The sequence below is a fragment of the Amblyraja radiata genome, chromosome 3 (assembly GCF_010909765.2).
Source record: "Amblyraja radiata isolate CabotCenter1 chromosome 3, sAmbRad1.1.pri, whole genome shotgun sequence".
Classification (NCBI taxonomy): domain Eukaryota; kingdom Metazoa; phylum Chordata; class Chondrichthyes; order Rajiformes; family Rajidae; genus Amblyraja; species Amblyraja radiata.
In genome coordinates, this window is record NC_045958.1 from 52,317,405 (window position 1) to 52,341,039 (window position 23,635).

The window sequence follows — 23,635 nt, forward strand, 5'->3', positions numbered from 1 at the left end:
TTGCCCATCTGTTAATGCATTTGTCTGACTTGTCTCTCTGTTCTCTACATCCAAAATTAGTCCCGGTAACTTGTGTCGATTAAAGCCCCTGGATTTCCATCTTCCCTATTCTAATTTCATCACTTGCTTCCTGTGAGGATTCTGTCCCATATTCCCAGGGTCTCCATTGATTATGGTCAAATACTTTAACTAGTGCTGCTAGTCTCTTCCTTCCCTCCACCCGCACATTAAACCAAAGCTGTCATCTCCCAGGATAGACCTCATCCTTTCCATTGTTAGTATTTGAAGACCCCCTCTTCTGAACAACATACAGCACGCAGAAACTTTCAATGTGAAAGGCTGCATTTCAAAAATGTACAGGTTCTGATACAAGGCCTTTGGCCTCGGACCTTCAGGACCCTCGCGACCTTGTTGCATGATCTAGAATTCCACCCTTATCAATGTTTTACTTTCTGCTCAATGTAAACTATAATATTCTCTGGACAATTAGGGAGGAAAAGCTTGGTGTTTGCAAAAAAAAACACATGGAATGAATAAGTGAAATTGATTAGGATTACGGCTTCTCAAGGAAGATGCATAATTAACTTTAACAGCAGGGGTTGGTGAGATCAACCTTTAGCTACTCATTTGAAGTTAGTGCTGACTGATCAAATTGTAGGTCACTATGTCTTAAATTTGCAGAGGTCTTGAATTGATAACAATAATTGCAGTTTAGTTTAGAAATACAGCGTGGAAACAGGTCCTTCGGCCCACCGAGTCCACACCGACCAGCGATCCCCGCACATTAACACTACCCTACACCCACTAAGGACAATTTACACACACACACACACCGAGCCAATTAACCTACATACCTGTACGTCTTTGGAATGTGGGGAAACCGGAAGATCTCAGAGAAATGCCACGCGGTCATGGGGAGAACGTACAAACACCATACAGACAGCACCCGTAGTTAGGATCAACCCCAGGTCTCCAGCACTGTGAAGCAGCAACTCTACCTCCGCGCTGCCCACGTTGTGCATTAAGCGATTGGTATTTTTATGTTTTAAAACGGGGAAACTGCCATGCATTTATTTATGTTAACAATTTTGATCTTGCTGTCTTATTTCAGGATAATGTGTTCTGGGTTGATGGAGAAAGAAAAGCACTTTATGGAGCCAACAAATTTACAGGTTCTGATACAAGGCTTTTGGCCTCGGACCTTCAGGACCCTCGCGACCTTGTTGCATATCATAAGCTGACTCAACCATCAGGTAAACTTTGACAGTTTTTTTTAACTTGATATAATTGTCCTTGAAGTAACTGGGTTTGGGTTTATTGCATGTACCAAGGTACAGTGAAAAGCTTTGTTCTGCGTGCTATCCAAATGGGTCAGATATTCCATACATGATATAATCTAGGCAAACTAGAGTACAATAAATAAAGGGGAAAGAAAGAATGCAGAATATAGTTCTCAGCATTGTAGCGCATCAGATCCATAGACTAAGCCTAATGGGTAGAGTCAGTACCCTAGCTTATGGAAGAAGCCTGATTACAGATGGGAAGAAGCTGTTCCTGACTCTGGCACAAGCTTTCATGCTTCTGTACCTTCTGCTGGATGGGAGCAGTGTGAAGGAATGATGGGTCTTTTATGTTGGCTGCTTTTCTGAACTTGTAAAGTGCATAAAGTTGTAATTGGTTTTGTTCAATTCTTGCCTTTGTGTATATTTCAAATGTCCCAACATGGTGTCCATATCTTGACCGTGATGCTTTATATTTTTGATCTTCATTTGAGATAACCTAGGCTACTTCCTCCTCACCCATGAACAACCAGAGTACTTGGCAGCTTTGCTCCTGGCAGTGAACATAACCAACACTACCAATGCACCATTTGCATTGTCCTTTATTTTAAGGGCTTAAGAATATGTTCAGGATTCAACCAATATTTTATTTTTGACATTGCCTTTGAAAGGCCCGTATTTTAAGGTGGCGTCATAATATTTAATAGTCAGCAGTTCCTCTGCAATTTTTGTCAATAGCTTGGCACAGATAATAAAACGTTGCCATTGCCGTCAGCAACAAGATGTTTGGGAAAAGGTTCACTACTAATTTCTCACTGGAGTAGATAATTTGGTTTGCTGGATTTTAGTTCTATATATAATATAAATATATAATATAATTGGTCTGGTGGTTGAAAGATCAATTGCAAATGGGATTTGTTTATCCACAGGCATCAACTGGTGTGAGAATCTGAAGACTGCAAGCTGTGAATACATGTGTCTTCCAGCTCCACAAATTGACAGACATTCTCCCAAATATACCTGTGTGTGTCCGTCTGGGTTGGAGCTGGATAAGGACGGGCAAAACTGCAGGATGGGTATATGTGAGTTTCCCCTTTATCCACTTGATCTAACCTAGATTTGTAGGAAGGAACTGTAGATGCTGGTTTAAACCGAAGATAGACACAACATGCTGAGTTACTCGAGCTTTGTGTGTCTGTCTTTGAGTTCCAGGAGAAAGGTATTGATTTAAGACATTACCACTTGGTAGTCTAAATAATGGCACAAGGTTAACTTTCTGAATTTAATTGAGATTTGGGAACCAAATGTTAATGATTTGTCATGCAACAAAATTGGGATCAGAGCTGCTCCTTGAACTAAACCAGCTGGATACTGCCATGAAAGGAGAAAATTATGAAGGACCTCTTAATGTCTACCTTAAAGTAGGTCTGGTCCATCCAATGTAGTAATGGATATCCCCTACAATAGGAACAATTTAGTAATGGTCCTTAAAAGAGGCTGAATGTATACTTGGTGCAATAGTTTAATGTTTGTCTTTCCATAGTTGATACGTGTGGAGCATCTGACTTTGTGTGCAGCAATAAACAATGTGTACCTAGTAGGTGGTTGTGCGATGGCAAAGCTGACTGTGAAGATGGATCTGATGAAAGTACAGACATTTGTCGTGAGTACCACTTGCATATTAGTAAGATCGCAATGAGATACTTCACCAGATTCTGTAAAATTAGCAATTGATGTTTTAACAAGGAATGCTGTAATCTGATTTATGGCATGTGATTACACTTGCTTTCAAGGTAGTATAGCTTTAAAATGTTCTCCAATTTATAACTTAAACATTCTAGATGTCAAGTCCACATTTAGGTGGCCCTGTCATAAACAACAATCGTTCTTAAATGCATTACAGGATCATTTAAGAAGTTAAACTGTTCTTACTTTCATTGAAATGCAGATTCAGTATGAGGATTCATTTTGTTTTTCCAGATCAAAAAACATGTCTTGGCCATCAAATCAGCTGTGGGCCTGGATCCCTGCAGTGCATTCCTGCTGCATGGCACTGTGATGGAGAGAGGGACTGCAAGAATGGTGCCGATGAGGTTGATTGTGGTAGGTTGACTTGTCTCCAAGCTGGTAACAATCTTGGCTGACGTTGATATATTTAAAACAAAGAGCACAACTGAGCTCAATTTGCCTCGTCAAATAGCATGGATGTCAGTTTGAGTGTTTCCCCAGCATAAGGTGCTTTCATGACTTCAATTTGAGTTAACAAAAGTAAATTGTAGCTAATTGAGTACAATGACAACTTGATTCATGTTGGTTTTTCTGTTTGGAAAATTGAGCTAACCTTTCTCCTGGTTCCCAATCCTCCTTGTATTTGAGTTTCTACCTCTAGTCCTGATGCAATTATAAAGAAGGCACATCAGCGACTCCACTTCCTGAGAAGATTACAGAGATGCGGCATGTCAAAGAGGATTCTCCTGAACTTCTACAGGTGCACAGTAGAGAGCATACTGACTGGTTGCATCGTGGCCTGGTTCGACAACTTGAACGTCCAGGAGCGGTAAAGACTGCAAAAAGTTGTGACCACTGCTCAGTCCATCATCGGCTCTGACCTCCCCACCATCGAAGGATCTATCGAAGGCGCTGCCTCAAAGGCAGCCAACATCATCAAAGGCCCACACCATCCTGACCACACATTCACCATTGCCATTGAGAAGAAGGTACAGGAGCCTGAAAACTGTGACGTTCAGGAACAGCTTCTTCCCTACAGTCATCAGGCTATTAAACGCGACAACAAATTAGCTCCAACAGACTATCATTATTATTGCAAGATATTTGTTATTTATTGAGTATGTGTGCATGTGTATACATATACGGAACTTTTTTTCTTCTCCTGTTACGTACTATGTTTACATATTCTGTTGTGATGCAGCAAGTAAGAATTTCATTGTCCTTTCTGGGACATATGACAATAAAACACTCTTGACTCTAGTATACTTATAGTAGCCTCTTAAACATGTTTAATTGTCACCTTTCCAAACTTCATGCTATATTACAGTATTATGAGTTCAGTATTTTAATAACTATTTTCATCTGGTGAATCTGAAGCTTTTCATTTAGTTTGGAGTAGACACATAGAAGCATTAAAAAAAAGAATAGGTTCAGGAGTAGGCCATTTGGCCCTTCAAGCCAGCGCCGCCATTCAATATGATCATGGTTGATCATCTAAAAGCAGTACCCCGTTCCTGCTTTTTCCCCATATCCCTTGATTCCTTTAGCCATAAGAGCTAAATCTCATCTCTTGAAAATATCAAGTGAATTGGCCTCCACTGCCTTCTGTGGCAGGGAATTCCACAGATTCACAACACTCTGGGTGAAGAAGTTTTTCCTCTTCTCAGTCCTAAATGGCCTACCCTTTATTCATAAACTGACCGCTGGTTCTGGACTTCCCCAACATCAGGACCATTTTTCCTGCATCTAGCATCCTTTAAGAATTTTATGTTTCTATAAAATCACCTCTCATCCTTCTAAATTCCAGTGTATACAAGCCCAGTTGAGCCATTCTTTCATCATGTCAGTCCCACCATCCCGGGAATTAACCTGCAATATGAAACTTTTGGCCACATTTGCTGAAAGTAATTTAATACAACATGGGGACAGTAGGACACAAAAAAGTAGTAAACACTGCCCACTCCATCATCGGCTCTGACCTCCCTTCCATCGAGGGGATCTATCGCAGTCGCTGCCTCAAAAAGGATGGCACTATCATCAAGGAGCCACACCATCCTGGCCACACATTCATCTCCCTGCTACCTTCAGGTAGAAGGTACAGGAGCCTGAAGACTGCAACAACCAGGTTCAGGAATAACTACTTCCCCACAGCCATCAGGCTATTAAAATTGGCTCGGACAAAACTCTGAACATTAATAGCCCATTATCTGTTATTTGCACTTTATCAGTTTATTTATTCATGTGTGTATATATTTATATAATGGTATATGGACACACTGATCTGTTTTGTAGTCAATGCCTACTATGTTCTGTTGTGCTGAAGCAAAGCAAGAATCTCATTGTCCTATCAGGGACACATGACAATAAACTCTCTTGAATCTTGACAGTTTGTTGGGCAAAATTTTATTCTATGAGCTCATAACATTGTGGACGGGTATGAAGTCTAGTTATAGTGCTGATTTTCAATCCACAATTGTTATGAAATGGATGGGATGATTTCAATTCAAAATAAGTGGCTACTTTAATTTGCATCATACCCATGTTTAACTTTCCTATGTATAGCATATTGGTGTGCTTTTTGAATTAGTATAACAAATCTCATTGGGAGAAGAGTTCATGGTCTACCTGCAGTAATTACAAGTTGTAAGCCCCATATTTCCCCCTCCCCCAGGTAAAATTACTTGTGATCCTTTGGAATTTGCTTGCTCCAGTGGAAGATGCATTGCAAAGACATTTGCCTGCAATGGTATGGATGACTGTGGTGATGGAAGTGATGAAAAGGATTGTGCTGCTTCTACCTGTGGCATTCATGAGTTTCATTGCAACAGCTTGGAGTGCATCCCTTTAAACTGGGTGTGTGATAACAATGTGGATTGTACTGATAAATCAGATGAATCTCCCGACCGTTGTGGACGCACTATTCCTCCTTCGGCCTGCCCTTCTAGTGAGTTCCAGTGTGCTTCGGGAGAATGCATCCACCGTCGCTGGCACTGTGATGGTGATGCAGACTGCAAAGACGGAAGTGATGAAACTAATTGCCGTAAGTCTTTCTCCCTAGTTCCAGATTTGAATATTCATTAGATAAAACAAATTGGAAAGTGTATTATGGAATTTGTAGAATGCATCAGGATTTGTTTTATGTTGTACAGCATGGAAACGAGCCCTTTCGCCCAGCTTACCCACGCCTACATGCCCCATCTACACTAGTCCCAGCTGCCTGCATTTGACCCATATCCTTCTAAATCTATTCTATCCATGTGCATGTCCAAATGTCTTTTAAATGTTGTGATATTACCCTCTCCTGCAGCTTGTTTCATATACCCATTACCCTTTGTGTAGTTAAAGTTGCACCTCTGGTTCCTATTAAATTTTCCCCCCCTCTCCTTAAACCTATGTCCTCTGATTTGTGATTCCCTAACTCTGGGTAAAAGATTCTGTGCATTTACCCTATCTATTCTCCTCATGATCTTGTATACCTCTAAGATCACCCCTTATCCTCCTGCACTCCAAGGAATAAAGTCCTAACTTGCTCAACCTCTCCCTATAGTTCAGGCCCTCAACTTATGGCAACATCCTCGTAAATCTTCTCTGCATCCCTTCCAACTTAATAACAACTTTCCTATAACAGGGTGTCCAAAACTGAGCACAATACTCCAAATGTGGCCTCACCAATGTATTTTACAACTAACATGACCTCCTAATTTCTATACTCTGACTGATGAAGGCCAATTTGCCAAAAGCCATCTTAACCTGTGATGTCACTTTCAATGAATTATGTACCTGTAATGCTTGATCCTTCTGCTCTACGACACACCTCAGAGCCCTCCCATTCACTGTGAAGGCCCTGCCCTGGTTTGACTTCCCAAAATACATTGCCTCTCATTCATCTGTATCAAACCCCATTAACCATTCCTGAGCCCAACTGATCAAGATCCTGCTGCATTTTTTAATAACAACCCCCTTCACTATCTACGATGCCATTTGAAGATTTACTCTGGAAATAGCATCTTTACGTTGGAGCTTGCAAAATGAAATGTCCGACTCTGGTTCAACACCTTGATTGAACAATTGTTTAATTGAAACTATGTACACTTGATCTAAGAAGCAAGAAATAAAGGTTTCTATATAGATGCATCAATTTTGCTTGTTTAAAAAACTACCTATTTTTAATGTAACTGACTTAGTTTCCAAATGCAGTTTATCAAAGTTGCCACTTGTTTGCAGACCCAGATTTAGGACAATGTATTTAACTGTGAACACCACCTATAAATGTCATCCCAATTCTAAATTTTAGCTCCCCGCACGTGCCAACCTGATCACTTCCAGTGTAATGATGGAACTTGTGTCCCTGGGATAAAGCGATGTAATCAGTTCCGAGACTGTAATGATGGTGTTGATGAAGTTAATTGCCAGAAAGGTGAGTATGCCTTTTTCAGTAAAATGGGGCTAGAAATTCTCTCCATATAAGAATGTACTGTGCTGGTAAAAATGGAGATTAACCTTGAGTAATTTTGTATATATTTGTTGTTCCGCGTGTGAAACTTGGCTTACTTTCATGTGGATTTTGTTCAATCACATTTAATTTAGGAGAATTTTTACCTCCACAACAGTACAATGTAACATTTTCCTTGGTTATTTTCAACCAGTTCTGATGGTTTCTTGCAGAGTAATGAAGTTTTGCTAACCACTATTTTCCATTGAAGTTAAGCTGTTTAAAAGGCCACCATGAAAACTTCACTTCTCCAGATCCAAGAGCTCAAACGTCACCTCATTGGCATGTCTGGGCTAATTTGCCTGTGGCCCTCAACTCTTCAGTAACTTGTTTCTTCAGTGTGAGTCTAACCTGTGGCAGCTGACCTACCAGATCTGTTGCTCATTTCTACATTAGAGGTTGCCCACACTTCATAAAGGGCCAGTCCCACTTGGGCGTCATTTGCGCTTCACGCAGATGGAACGCGAAGATTTTGAACATCCCAAAATCCTGGGGCGCCATGCGCGACCGCGCGTCATTGCCTACGTCACCATGCGCACGTAATGTGCACCATGCGTGCATCATGTGTACGACGCGCGCGTCGTGATGCATAAATAATGTCGCGTAAATTACACACAAATGACGCCTAAGTGGGACAAGCCCTTAACTGATCGTATCTGCTGCTATATTTGTAGGTATATCCTTTTCTGAACTAGCTTCTGAAATCTTGGCTGCTGAGTTGATTGTTAAGAGGTCCAATTGTTTTCAACATGGCCATAGAGGAATATCATACTAAAACCAATTCTAATTTAACAAGGAGAAACATGGCAATGCCATAGTGAGCACTTCAAAGTTTGTTCTTTCACTTCCACAAGTCCCATTGGGTGACCTGCAATGTCTTTAATCCCAAAGATTGCTTGGAACAATTCCTGATCTTTATTTCCAATATTTATTTTCTGCTTAGTTTCAGAATGCATGGGACAAACTAAGTTCAAATGTCGCAGTGGAGAATGCATAAACATTACCCAAGTATGTGATACTAAGCAGGACTGCAAAGACTGGAGTGATGAAATTCTTAGTGAATGTAGTAAGTGAAATTTGTCTACACTTAGTTTGAACATGCAAATTTGAATCTAAATTGTGCTGGAAATGCACAATAAAATCTTAGTCCTTATGACTTTGGTTTTAAATTCTTCTGACTATTGCGTCTGAAGTGTTAACCTGTGGAATAAATTTGGGAGAATAAAATTAGAACTGCTTGATCAATTAAAACCTAATATGGGTGTAATAAAAAGGTTATATCCCAAATGGTACTCATTCTTTCTAATGATGATTCCAATACCACTACTAAATTTACCATTTGCTCTCCACAATGTATTGGGTACTATCAATTTCTATGAAATTATCCAAGTGAAATGTCCAAATCGGGATGCAAAATTTCCTTACTATACAAAGTTCTTCTTGAGGGTATTCAGTAAAGTGGTAATATTTTGAATTTTGACACGCTGGTATGTTCTCTGCAGACAAGAATGAATGTTTAAAAAAGAATGGTGGCTGTTCCCACATATGCCAGGATCTCGTCATTGGCTATGAATGTGAATGCCCAGCTGGTTATGAATTGATCAACAAGATGACCTGTGGAGGCAAGTACCTTGACCATACTGTTGCAAGATTAAGGATTGCAATAAAAACTCTAATTTGGACCCCTAGGGACATTGATGCCAGTGGCAAAATCTCCAGGCTATTTGATATTTCTCCTAATAATAGTTTACTAATCAGGTTTTACAATCAAGTCACATTGTAATATAATTGCTCACTGAATGTGGTAAGTTTAAAGGAAGCATAGAAAACCAAGCAGCCAAATGAACAATCAGATAATGGTTTACTGGATTGTACTTATGATTGTACTTGGAGATTAAGTGGTGGGTGTGAGTAAACACAAAACTTGTGGTACAACATTCGGTATACAGCATCAGCAGCTAGTAGTTGGGTGAGTTCTATAAAGAATATTTGGTTTGGGATTATAAAGAATGGTTGTTTTGGAGGCTATTGTTGCGTGTCTCAATTGGAAGAGCCACCAAAGGTTTCTACATTTTCTTTTTAGATATTAATGAGTGTCGCAATCCTGGATCCTGCAGTCAAGTTTGTGTTAATACAGATGGAAGCTACAAATGTGAATGTCATTCGGGTTATCTTATGGATCCAGCTAGTGGAGCTTGCAAGGCAATAGGCAAGTTATAAACTTTATCTGCACATGTAATGTTCAATAGCTACCAGCCAGGCATTTTGATGCTCCTTGTGGCTTTGCTGTAAAGCTGTGCAATGGTTATTTACCACATGGAACATGAAAAAAACAATGAATACAAACCTGGTCAACTTTTCCACAAAGGAATTGCTTAATGTTTTGCATTTGGATGGGTATTCTGTTTTTCAAATCCGAATTCCTCCTTGAATCCAGACTTTGTATCTGAAGTATTTCTAAAATTATATTAATTTTAATCTACTTTAAATAGACTTGAAATTCTGCCTTTATTTTGGAACATTTTCTTAAGATGCTTCTGGGATACTCGCTCTTGTACCCATCCATCAGTGTGACATTCTATTAGACCTTGAGTTTATTACTCAAACTTGGGTCCAAAATCTACTTATGGTAGTTTTAACAATCATTCATTAACATCTTGTCATTCTGATGATACTCTGTGGTTTTCACAAGGGAATAGCACAAAACTACTTTTAAGATTTAAAGTCTGTCCTATTTCCATCTAATTACACTAACTTGAATTAACTTGGATTTAAGTAAGGAGAAAACATTTTGAGTTGGTCGTGTTGATTTTAATCTTGAACTTTTACAAAATGGATACTTTGGACTAGATTACGGCAAGCTTGCTTTAAATTTGTAGAAATTGGCCAAAGAAATACAAGTATTAATGGTGTGCAACTGAATTTTGTCTGTCAAACCAAACTATAAAAGAAACATTTTCAGAATTGAGTTGACAATGCGATTTTGTGAATTTCAGGAAAAGAGCCTTATTTGGTTTTCACAAATCGCCATGAAATCAGAAAGCTTGGGTTACATCACCAGGCGTACACCCAGATTGCAGTGCAGCTGAGAAACGCTGTAGCACTGGATGCTCATATGTCGGAGGGGAGAGTCTTCTGGGCTGATGCGAGTCAGCAGGCAATCTTCAGGTAATGGTACTATTATCTTAAATTTAATTAACTTTAAAAGTTCCGGTTATGACCATAATTGTTCACCATTTCATGATGGACAAAACTCGGGATGCTGCTCAACTTGGAGATTTGCAGGGAACCATAATTTCTAGGTGAGACCCTTTCCAACACTCTGCAGAAAAACCAAGAAACCAACTTCCCCTAATTCTGCTCCTCGGTCCCATGTTGTATGAGCTAATCATAATCATACTTTATTAGCCAAGTATGTTTTGCAACATACGAGGAATTTTATTTGCCATACAGTCATACCAATAAAAAGCAACAGAACACACAATACATTTTAACATAAACATCCACCACTAGCTATTGCTTCACTTTTAATGGAAGAATGAAGTTAATATTTTGACGGTGGAATTGATGGAAGCACAAACTGGAACTTGAACAACGTCAACATTATTACTGCGTGCAATTGCATGATTCATTCGCAAAATCCAATCCTTTGAGCCTGGCAGTAATGACTTAGATCTGCAAAGTTTATTTGCATCTAATTGCTTTCTATTTATGTTGTAGTATGATGCTGAATAAAAGAAAGGATGCAGCTGCAACGTCCATAATTAATGACCTGCAAATCCCTGAAGGAATTGCTGTGGACTGGATCTACAGACTAATTTACTGGACTGATCGTGGTACTAAAACACTCTCTGTGGCTAACTTTGATGGAACAAAAAGGAAGATTCTTTTTGATACAAATCTAAAGGAACCAGCTTCTGTTGTGGTTGATCCACTATCAGGGTAAGCTCTCGCAGTTTTGTCAATTAAAATTGCAAACTTTTGAACCAGTGTTTTCAACCTTTAGAACTGCCCAGCCCATCGAACCTCTTCATCTGGGGCAAAGCGGAATTTCCAGATTGCCCGCAATGCTCAGGCAAGGGGACGCTGGAACACATCCTGAGCTGCTGCCCAAAGGCTCTTGGGCAGGGCCTTTACACCTGGCGTCACGACCAGATTCTTAAACCCATTGCAGAAGCCATCAGCATGGGAATCAGCAGCTGCAGACGGGCACGCCCCACCACCCAGATGATCACCATCGTGAGGGCCGGAGTGCAGCTGCCAAGAACCACAGCAGCCAGGAATCCGTCAGGAATCCTGGTGACTGCGCAGGACTGGCAGCTTTCCGTAGACCTGGTGAAACAGCTGAAGTTTCCACAGCACATTGCCACGACCACCCTGAGGCCAGATATCCTCCTGGTCTCAAAGGCGACCAAAAACATCGTCTTGTTGGAACTGACAGTGCCGTGGGAGGACCGTCTGGAGGAGGCCCACGAGAGGAAGAAGACCAAGTATGAATAGCTGGTCATAGACTGCCGCAAGCAGGGCTGGAAGGCAAGGTGTATGCCCATCGAGGTTGGCTGCAGAGGTTTTGCAGAGCAATAGCATCAGTGGTCAGTGCGGACTCGGGGGACTGAAGGGCTTGTTTCCGCATTGTACTTCTAAACTAAACTTTGACCAGATATCCCACACACTAGGCACAATTTACAATCTTTACCAAAGCCAATTAACCTACAAACTTGTACGTCTTTGGAGTGTGGGAGGAAACTGGGACACCCAAAGAAGACCCACGCGATCATGGGGAGAAACTCTGTACAGACTGCACCGGGATCGGGAGTTGGTATCGAACCTGGGTCTCTGGCGCTGTATGGCAGCAGCTCTACTGCTGTGCCACTCCAATAATCACAGAAATAATTTTCCAGCCAAATAATGCACATGCATAAATTAGCTTGAGGCACAAGATGCAATTTGGAAAAGATAAAAGTAAATCAATGTAGATTAAACAAATAGATACTTCTACTGCAAAATACTGCAACTAACAGATCACGAGCCAATGTAGGCCTAATGGTAATCTAACACTTTATTCACACTTGTGCTTGTTTAGTGAGCCAGTGAACATTTTGTTCCAGGATATTCACTTTAAATTGCGGGAACATTATTTTTAAACCATTGTGCAGCTTAATGTTCAGTAGCTTCGCATAAATTCTCATTCAAAGTTTATTCTTTACTGCTGTAGTGGTTGCAGTTCTCTAGATATATACAAGGAGACTGGGTTTTAAAATGTGATTTTTCTTTAAGATTTATTTACTGGTCTGACTGTGGTACTCCAGCAAAGATTGAGAAAGCGGGAATGAATGGTGTTAACCGCCAGCTTTTACTTTCTGTCAACATTGAGTGGCCAAAAGGCATTGCACTTGGTAAGTAAGATGTCTTTTAATGGTGCATCATTTCTTTATTTGGGCTTTGTCAATATAGCTTTGACTTTTCCCACAGATCATATGAAAGGGCGCCTGTATTGGGTCGATGCAAAGTTGCACACATTATCAAGTATAGACCTCAATGGTCAGGACAGAAGAACGGTTTTGCAATCACATAAATTTCTTGCGCACCCTTGTGCTGTGGCCCTATTTGAGGTAATATTGAATTGGTTTTGAAGTAAATAGTTCATACTAATATTCAAATGTTCTGAGTAAACCTAGAACTGCAGATGCTGGAATCTTCGAACACCAGGTGCTGGAATAGTGGGTCAGGCAACATCTCTGGAGGATGTGGAAAGATGTTTTGGGTTGGTACTCTTCAGACTGTTCATAGTAAGGAAGAGGGCTAGAAAAGTATTGAAATGGAGCATAGCATGGAAAGTGATAGGCGGATGCAAGTTTGATTGTCAGATGGGTGCACAAAAGCTCGAGATTAAAGGAGACAACGCTCTCTGATAAGGAGAGAGTGAAATGTAATGCCAGAGGAAGTGGGTAGTTTAAGGCAGAGATAAATAGATAGATTCTTGATTAGTACAGGTGTCGGAGGTTATGGGGAGAAGGCAGGCGAATGGGGTTAGGAGGGAGGGATAGATCAGCCATGACTGAATGACGGAGTAGACTTGATGGGCCAAATGGCTTAATTCTACTCCTATTCCTTAGGAGTTTAAGAGGGATATCGGTGGAAGGGAAGGGAAGTTGGGGGATTGTGGGAGAGATGGATGCACACTGGGGTAGGGGGATCTCAGGATAGGGGGATTGAAGAGAAAAATAGTGGCTGTTTACTGATTTGAATCATTCTGTGCTCATGCTGTTGGGTTGTGAGATACCCAAGCTGGAATTCCTGAATTGCTTGTTTTCCACCTTGTCAGCAATTAAATTAAGTGTAGCATGAAGTAATTCTGGCAAGAATGTTTGTGTTATAAAATTAAGATGCGAATGGTTTAAAGGTTCATCGGCTAGAATTACTGATTGTGATGTCTAAGATTGATTTTGGTTATAAGGTTATCTTTAAAATTATTTTGAGCAATTTAATTAGTGGCCTACATAAAAGGAATGGTTAAACACTAAGCAATACATTTTTCTCAAACTTGCATTACCAGGATCATGTCTATTGGGCTGATGAAAAAGGAATCTATGAAGCCAACAAGTATACTGGAGATAATGTGAAGCTTTTAGCCTCAAATGTTGAACCTGGAGACATCGTAATTTATCATGAGCTAATACAGACATCTGGTAAGAAATCTATAGCCTCCTGTTACATTGCAATGTGTAAATGCGACTTGGTTCCTGCTGATATTTAGTAATAAAACAGCTGTGAAATGTCCCTTATCATATTTGCCTTGATTACAGGGTTGTTAACTGCAGATTAGTAGGATTATGATGTTCATTGTTTCATTGTGGGTTTTATCGTTAGTTACCTTGCCAGATTCAGTACAGACAAGTCACTGCAAATGCTGTAATATGGAGGGGAAACTACTGGAGGAACAAGGCATGTCAAGCAAGCAGCACCTTGGGTGTATGAGGGAACATAGATGATGTTTGCCAATACTCTGCATTGGGACTGAATGGGGAGAGGGCTAAAGGAATCAAGAGATATGGGGGGGGGGGGGGGAGCAGGAACGGGATACAGATTTTAGATGATCAGCCATGATCATATTGAATGGTGGTGCTGGCTCAAAGGACCGAATGGCCTCCTCTAACTATGTATCCTTTTTTGTTTCTATGTGACATTTGATCAGTAAGTACTGGGTCGGCTAAGGAAGAGTGATGGGTGGATGGAGTAAGGACAGAGATGGCCAGGTGGATGACGGGTAGGAGCATAAACAGGAGCTGTTGGAGCCGGAGCTGATGGAGTCGGGTTGGGGAGGGGCAGGAGCGGTGTGAAGGGAGATGGTCGAGACTGGGAGATGATTCAACACAGAGTGCCTTCCGGTACAATGTAGGATGGCATTCCTTAGCAAAGGTGTTAAACCACTTTGATTTCCTCTTGCTCTTCAAATCACATTTCAATTGGAAAAAACATATTTATTCCCTAAATGCTGAATGTATTGCCAACCATCGTTTTGCATGATTTGCTGACTTGCACATGCTGCCCATAACCAGGTGACATGGAGAAATCATGAATGCTTGTAAAGTATCAAAGCTGATGCTTGTACTTATTTTAGTTTGGTGTCTTCTAGGGAAAAACTGGTGTGAAGATTTTGGAACCTGTGAGCACTTGTGTCTCCCTGCTCCTCAAATTAACAGTCGATCTCCGAAGTATACTTGTGTATGTCCAACTGGAATGGTGCTGAACAATGATGAGCAGCATTGTCATAAAGGTAGTGTCAAGGTCCAGTTCTTACTCGGGTTAATGACATGTACATGGTCCTCATCGACCATGTTGTTTGTGTAGTCTGGAGCTAATTGACTGAGCCCATGTCTCAGATTTAAGGTGCACCAAAAAGATTTAAAAGGTCTTGGAGGGGGAATATTTTATCCTATGCACATCTCCAATGAAGTCTGGTTTTGTTGCATGTGTATCACCTTGTATTTTCCTTGTTCCACACATTGTATCTGCCTTTATTAATATTGCATGGTCCTTCTGTGGTGAATCTGTGGAATTCTGTGCCACAGAAGGCTGTAGAGGCCAAGTCATTGGATATTTTTAAGGCAGATTAGTACAGGTGTCAGAGGTTATGGGTAGAAGGCAGGAAAATGGGGTTAGGAGGTGTAGAACAGCCATGATTGAATGGTGTAGACTTGATGGGCTGAATGGCCTAATACTTCTCCTATCACTTATGGCCTTCACAACAATCCTGTAAATGGGGCATCTCGGATGCATACAGGCCTCTAAACGTTTTATTATCCTTCAGGAAGTCTTTGCTTCTGTTGTGAGAACAAAGTAAACATCAAGCATTCGAACCAAAATCCAAGCCCTTTGATCATTAGGTGGACCAACTCTTGGACATTGTAAAAATTGCTGGACATGACTAATAATTAAAAGTAAATCCTCATCTTTCCAACTTTCTTGCCCCCCCAATTGGGTTTGATGCTCTAACACTAAATGTAGTTGAAGGTTGCCACGAAGTGAGTGGTTTTGTTGCTGATTACCAAGATTTTAAGCTTTAAGGACTCGTTAAAGCAATAAAATGATAAGTGTTTAAAAATGCATTTACAAATTGCTAATGCCAACAATGTTAATAACTCTATGTTCCCTTACAGTAAATGAACATGTAACTCCAAAAGGAATATCTGCAATGACTGCAGGTTTTTCAGAAGAATTTTCCAGATTGTATACCATGATGCCAACAGTTTTGTCTAATCCCAGAGGTAATACAATAACTGGGAGCATAAATTGTTCTGTTAGCCTTTATTTGTGCATATTTTTAATGCCTTGACATTCAAATTGGGCTTTAATATTGGTGGGTATATTTGGTACTTGTAAACCAATGTGAATTGAAACTCCAATTTTAACCTTATTTATAGAGATACTAAAAACATTGTACATGATGTCAATTTACCCCATTGACTGGAGTTATTTTAATCTTTAAATTGTGATTAACGCAACCACGATCAAGCTGCATATAATTTGTTTTAAATTTGAAGCAATAATTTGAGATACCAAATGAAATCTGCTTTATGCACAAATTTAGCTTTATGATTTTACTTTATTTAGTTAGTTTAGTTCATTGTCATGTGTACAGAGGTACAGTGAAAAGCTTTTTTTGTTGCATTCAGTCAGCAGAACGACTTTACATGGTTATAATCAAGCCATCCACAGTGTACATATACAGGATGAAGGGAAGGTAAATTCTGAATAAAAATAGTCTGAGGGTCTTTAATGAGGTAGATGGTAGCTCAGGGCTACTCACTAGTTGGTGATGGGATGGTTCGGTTGCCTGATAACAGCTGGGAAAAAACTGTCCCTGAATCTGGAGGTATGCGTTTTCAGACTTCTGTACTTCTTGCCTGATGGGAGAGGAGAGGAAAGGGAGCATCCAGAATGAGACTTGCCCTTGATTATGCAGGTGGCCTTGCCAAGACAGTGTGAAGTATAGATGGAGTTAATGGAAGGGAGGTTGGTTTGCATGATAGTCTGGGATGTGTCCACAATTCTCTGCAATTTCTTGCAGTCTTGGATGGAGTTGTTCCCAAAGAATGCTGTGATGCACCCTGATAAAATGCTTTCTACAGCATCTGTAGAAGCTGGTGAGAGTTGTTTGGGACATGCCAAACTTCCTAAACCTAAGGAAGCAGAGGTAGGTTGGAGTCTTGGCCATTGTTTTGATGTGGCAAATCCAGGACTAGTTGCTGGTGATATTTACTCCAAGGAATGTGAAGCCTTCAAACATCTCTACTTTGGCGTTCAAGAAGGAACTGCAGATGCTGGAAGATCGAAGGTACACAAAAATGCTGGAGAAACTCAGCGGATGCAGCAGCATCTATGGAGCGAAGGAAATAGGCGACGTTTCGGGCCGAAACCCTTCTTCAGACTGATGAGGGGTGGGGGGGAGAAGGAAGGAAAAAGGGAGGAGGAGGAGCCCGAGGGCGGGGGGATGGGAGGAGACAACTCGAGGGTTAAGGAAGGGGAGGAGACAGCAAGGTCTAGCAAAACTGGGAGAATTCAACGTTCATGCCATCAGGACGCAAGCAACCCAGGCGGAATATGAGGTGCTGTTCCTCCAATTTCCGGTGTTGCTCACTCTGGCAATGGAGGAGACCCAGGACAGAGAGGTCGGATTGGGAATGGGAGGGGGAGTTGAAGTGCTGAGCCACCGGGAGTTCAGGTAGGTTATTGCGGACTGAGCGGAGGTGTTCGGCGAAACGATCGCCCAACCTCCGCTTAGTCTTCCCGATGTAAATCAGCTGACATCTAGAGCAGCGGATGCAGTAGATGAGGTTGGAGGAGATACAGGTGAACCTTTGTCGCACCTGGAACGACTGCTTGGGTCCTTGAATGGAGTCGAGGGGGGAGGTGAAGGGACAGATGTTGCATTTCTTGCGGTTGCAACGGAAAGTGCCCGGGGAGGGGGTGGTACGGGAGGGAAGGGAAGACAAGGGAGTTGCGGAGGGAGCGGTCTTTGCGGAAGGCAGACATATGGGGAGATGGGAAGATGTGGCGAGTGGTGGGGTCACGTTGGAGGTGGCGGAAATGGCGGAGGATTAATTGTTGTATTTGCCTGCTGGTGGGGTGAAAGGTGAGGACTAGGGGGACTCTGCCCTTGTTGCGAGTGCGGGGATGGGGAGAGAGAGCAGTGTTGCGGGGTATGGACGAGACCCTGGTGCGAGCCTCATCTATGGTGGAAGAGGGGAATCCCCGTTCCCTGAAGAGCGAGGATATTTCCGATGCCCTGGTGTGGAACGTCTCATCCTGGGAACAGATGCGGCGTAGGCGCGTGGCCTCAGCTTTGTAGAGATCGACGCGCCAGACTACCACGGCACCTCCCTTGTTGGCTGGTTTGATAACCCAATCTGGGTTTTTGCGGAGTGATTCAATGGCAGTGCGTTCAAGGGGGGAGAGATTGGAGTGAGACAGGGGAGTGGAGAAGTTGAGGCGGTTGACGTCGAGGCGGCAGTTCTGGATAAAGAGTTCCAGAACCGGAACTTTACGAGAGGGGTTCCACGAGGAGGGGGTGCGTTGGAGACGGGAAAAAGGGTCATCATTTGGGGGCGAGGACTCCTTCCCATGAAAGTGCGCTGTGAGGCGGAGGCGACGGTAGAAGCGCTCCAAGTCATGGTGGGCGCGGAACTCATTGAGATGGGGACGGAACTTTGGCACTGTCACTGTATATTAGGGTTTGTGTACGGCTTTGCTTCCTGAAGTCAATCACTATCTCCTTTAGAAATGTAATCGTGAAGTATCTAGAACTAAACTTTTTTGAATTTCATATGGAATTGTCAATTTTGCTTTTTAGATGCAAGTTTGAATACTTCACTTGAAAAGTTAAATGAAGGATCTACAACTATTTGGGTCATCATTACCATGTGTAAGACAACTTACTAATTTCATTGCTGAAGAATAACTATGCCAAGCTAGTGCTAAATGTGCATGTACCTATTAGAATTGTGGGTACATTTTTCAATGGATGCTGGGTGCCATCAACCAGGCTGACAGTGGACCAACAGCAAGAGCTACTGCCGACAACAACAGAGACATGGGTTCAATCCTAACCTTGATTGTTGTGTCTAGAGTTTGCATGTTCTCCCTGTGACAGCATGGGTTTCCTTGAGGCACTTCAGAGGAAAGCCGAATATAGTTTCCTCCTACATCCCAAAGATGTGTGGGTTTGTTGGTTAATTGGCCTCTGTAAATCGCCTCTAATATTTAGGGATTGGATGAGAAAGCGGGATAATATAGAGCTAGTGTGAACAGGTGACCAATGATCAGCATGGGCTCTATGGGCTGAATGGCCTGTTTTTTTTCCCCATACTGCATTTCTTAACTAAAACAAGGTGCTAACTTTTATTTTTTATTTTTATGGTGATTTAGAATATCGATTCTAATGCTTTGTTGTCTATCCTTACAGCACTTCTGGTAATTGTTGGCGTTGTTGGCTATCTTACATGGCATAAATGGCAAAAGAAGAATATGAAATACACCCATTTCGAGAATCCAGTCTTTCAACGTAATTGATTTGTACAAAGCAAGTAATAAAAATGGATTGTCACAACTTTCTTAACTGTGGGTGATTCTGCACATCTCACACTGGGTGGATTGTGAACTGCGTTGTACATTGTATGCAAGTGTTTCTTTGGTTTGAATACTTGGGGAATTGGCCAATTTGTTCAATCATTAACACTTGACATCCCATGAACCCTAACCAAGTCTACATATGGATACAGCATGATTTCACGCTCGCCTGCCATCTGCAGCTACAGAGCTTGGACCAATTCCAGAACTATTCCTCACATGGCCTTGTGCACCTGCTGCCAGGGGACTTGAACAAAACATTAAAGCTTTTAAGGGGTTTGGTGGGAACCCGATGTTAGGAAAATGGTTGCTATTTATGGGTATTTGTACTGGCAAGATTGCAATCACTAGATGCCATTTAGGTTTGTATTGTCACGTGTGCCAAGGTACAGTGAAAACCGTTTTGCGTGCTATCCCGGTAAAGAAAACATTATGCATGAATATAATCAAGTCGTTCAGTGCACTGAAAGGATAAAGGTACAATATTTAAAAAGTATCAATTTTTACATTTTTATCCTAGTAAATTTTAAAGATCTCCAATGAGGTAGATGGGAGATCAGAACCATAATCTAGCTGATGAGAAGACTTTGGTAAAATTTATTAGGATAATGTCAAAAGCCATTAAGATTCCACAGTAATAACTAACAGCTGAGTCCTGGCTGTTAATCCCTCAATATATTTGGATGGTAAAATAAGATCTTATTATCAATTTCTAATTGATTAGAATGCCCAATGTGTGTGAATGGAAATATGAAATACAAATAACCTGCAGTTTGCTCAAGACATATGATCAATGGGGTTTGAAAGTAGCAGCAGTCCTTGATGAAGCCACTGAAAGTGAAAGAATGGTTGAAACATGGATCCTAGACTTTAGACCAGTAGAAAGTTATGGACCTTTATGAAGCAATTGTATGACTGCAACTGTAGTGTTAGTAACTGATGCATGATTTTGACCAAAGCATTGACCATTCTTTTCTATCACAGATAATGCTTAATTGTTTGTTGCTCCAGATTCTAGTATCTACAATTTAAGATGGGTGCAGGCAAATTGGATTAATTAGTTTGGTATCATGGTCAGTGCTGACATGCTGAACAGGCGGACTTGTTCCTATATTGTACAGTTTTAAATTCTCTACAGGGCATGGTTATAAGGTGAGAGGAGGAAAGTTTAATGAAGATGCGTGGGGCAAGTTTTTTACACAGAGTAATGGGGGGCCTGGAATGCACTGCCAGAGATGGTGCTGAAGTCAGATTCAATAGTGACCTTTAAGAGGCTTTTGGATAGGTACATGGAAATGTTGGGAATAGAGGGATATGGATAATGTACAGGCAGATCAGTTCAACTTGGTGTCATTCAATTCTTCAGGGCACAAAGTACTATTCTATGTTCTAAGTAAAGGGTGTCTCCCAACACCACAGACACTTTACTCAATTCTGTCCATTTCCAATATTTTGGCGTTGGAAATCACCAATGACGAGAAATGTTCTTATTAACATATTTCACATGTTGAGTCATTGGTTTTCTGTACTGATGGAGCACACTGTATTTATGCGTTGTATACACTATTGTAGATCAATTATTATCACTGCATATACCATTTGAAATGGAGCTCTGAAAGCTCTTCGTAATTAACCTCAGGAAAACTTTCGTAAGCACAAAATCTTAATTGAAATTGTCTTGCACACCTTTTATCAGAAGAGGAAGCTGCATGAGCCTGCAGTCGTGCTTCATTGTGGGTATGCACTCATTCCACGTTGCAGTATATCTTTGCGCCGAGTGTCTGTGTACAGCAGAGCAGATGTGAGAGGGACCTTAGATGGTCAGGTGCCTGCTTGACCACTGAACTTGCTACTGTGTTTCACCACAGCTCTGAACCATTGAACGAGGAACCTGTTACATTTTGCATCTGAGTCTTCAATTTTACAGCAGTCGTGACAGGGGATCAAGCAATAGGTGTAGGAGTAGATCATTCGGCCCTTCATAGCAATAAATCCTATTCTTTAGAAATGGGTCACCAACTGTTACAAAGCGACGACTTTGTAGTTTACGGCCCTTTTTTTTAAACAGGAGGCAGGATGACGCAACGGAAGGGTTGCTGCCTTAGAGTGCCAGTGACCTGGGTTCGATCCTGACCATGGGTGCTGTCTGTACATAGTTTGTATCTTCTCCCTGAGGCCGCGTGGGTTTTCCCCGGGTGCTCTGGTTTCCTCCCACACTCCAAAGACGTACACGTTTGTAGGTTAATTGGCTTTGGTAAAGATTGTAAATTTTCCCTGTTGTATGTACGAGCATCGCTGGTCAGCGCGGCCGTGGTGAGCCGAAGGGCCTGGTTCCACCCTGTGTATCTGAACTAAACTAAAATTTGTTATTTTCATTCTTTGCTTTTAATTGAAATCATACCATGTTTCTAACAACATTCATTATTTTATCTCTTTAGAATTCCAGCATTTATTATATCAATTCTAGCCTGTTTAAAACATCTCTGAATGTAATGCTGATAAGCCCCTTTGATAGCAATGAGCAGTCAAGGTCCATGCAGGTACTGGTAGGATCAGTGTTGGATTCTGCTACCTGAGATCAAGTTGCCGCACAGGCCACTCTAGTTCAGGAGCAACACACGCATGACCCACACAGCAGGTGTGGCCACAACATTAGTGTGGGGCCTTTAGCAGGCAGTGGGTTGGATTTAACTGATCCAAACTGTGCCATTCTTCTGAACAAAATATCCATTTGACCCTAAAGCATTGTTTTCACTATAATGTTTCTCCCTCAAATATTATTGACCTTTTTATTCAATTTGTTAGCAGTTCTTTGATTTACAGTATATCATCCAATTTGGCAACAATCAGGAAAAAACATTATGATTAATATTTAGGGTACGCCTCATGACTGATTTTAGACCTAAAGAATCGAGGCATGTCATGTGTGTAAAATTTGAGTTTTTCTCATAAAATTGGAACATCTTTTGCATGGGATTTTATCTGGGATCTTTAACACCCAAAACTATGTTATATGAAACCTCTTCTATCGTTCAGGAATGAAATGGAACTCCCTGATATTTATTATATTCATAGCTATATAGAATAGTATAGCATTTCTTAAAGAACTATAGTATTTTACTGAGAATTATTAAGATCCACCTTATCTGGGCATCCACCAAAGTATAACATTTAAAGGTGAATACATGTGCAAATAAAGCAAAACATGTTTTTAAAGAAAACGTCATGATTTCAGCCTTTATCTTCTTAAAAAGCAATGCATATTACGCTTTAATGTGCTTCAACAATGCTGGAATAATTGAGGCAATATTTTGATCTGTTTTCCCACAGGAAAAGCATTAAATCAGCTTTAAAAAATCCACAGCATGCTAAGGAATGTAATTTATACAACTATCTTGGGTTAGTGAACATGACTGTTGATATTTTGCACAATATTTTTAGAAATGCAGATTATCTAGATGGCCGATCAGCCTCACAATTTTCTGACTTCATGTATTCGCTTAATTTTCACATTTTCACTTCTCCCTCAAATTTCACTAGTAAACATGACAATACCTTCAATTAGACTTGAGGTGTCTGAGAGGAAACTGGAAGATTGTGCTATTTATAGTGTTGTAGTTATTGTATTTTGGTAAATTTCATTTTTAAGTACAATGTATATTCATCTGTAAAATTGTGCTATTTATAGTATCATTTCATTACATCATGTTACTAGCTTCCTTTTTTGAGAACAGCGTGTATTTCTCTGTGCATGCCCTACATTTCAGCTCCAACAATAAATCAGTCATTGTTTTCTGATAGTCCAAAAAAAACCTGGTTGCCGGAGATCTGAAGTAAAAAAGAAAAGATGCTGTAAACAGCCAGCATTGCAAAATCTGTAGAAAGAGTTAGTATTTCAAGTTTAAAATTTTGCATTAGAACTGGGGAAATTAGAACACAGTTGATTTGCAGCCTTTGGGACTCAATATCAACTCAAACAATTTCAGATATTACAGTTTTTTTGTAT

General features: G+C 40.9%; 1 protein-coding gene across 1 annotated transcript in view; it reads left to right on the plus strand.

The window, feature by feature from the left end:
* The window catches only part of LOC116971555 (prolow-density lipoprotein receptor-related protein 1-like), a 40,849-nt gene extending 25,498 nt beyond the window's left edge, over positions 1 to 15,351 (plus strand). Inside the window, exons 26-40 of the mRNA XM_033018789.1 lie at positions 1,112 to 1,253; positions 2,210 to 2,362; positions 2,824 to 2,943; positions 3,261 to 3,383; positions 5,680 to 6,048; positions 7,303 to 7,425; positions 8,444 to 8,566; positions 9,003 to 9,122; positions 9,584 to 9,709; positions 10,497 to 10,668; positions 11,221 to 11,442; positions 12,778 to 12,896; positions 12,973 to 13,112; positions 14,057 to 14,189; positions 15,137 to 15,351. Coding sequence (XP_032874680.1) covers positions 1,112 to 1,253; positions 2,210 to 2,362; positions 2,824 to 2,943; positions 3,261 to 3,383; positions 5,680 to 6,048; positions 7,303 to 7,425; positions 8,444 to 8,566; positions 9,003 to 9,122; positions 9,584 to 9,709; positions 10,497 to 10,668; positions 11,221 to 11,442; positions 12,778 to 12,896; positions 12,973 to 13,112; positions 14,057 to 14,189; positions 15,137 to 15,351 — 2,400 coding nt within the window. The remainder of the gene's footprint in view (positions 1 to 1,111; positions 1,254 to 2,209; positions 2,363 to 2,823; positions 2,944 to 3,260; positions 3,384 to 5,679; positions 6,049 to 7,302; positions 7,426 to 8,443; positions 8,567 to 9,002; positions 9,123 to 9,583; positions 9,710 to 10,496; positions 10,669 to 11,220; positions 11,443 to 12,777; positions 12,897 to 12,972; positions 13,113 to 14,056; positions 14,190 to 15,136) is intronic.
* The last annotated feature ends 8,284 nt before the right edge of the window (positions 15,352 to 23,635 follow it).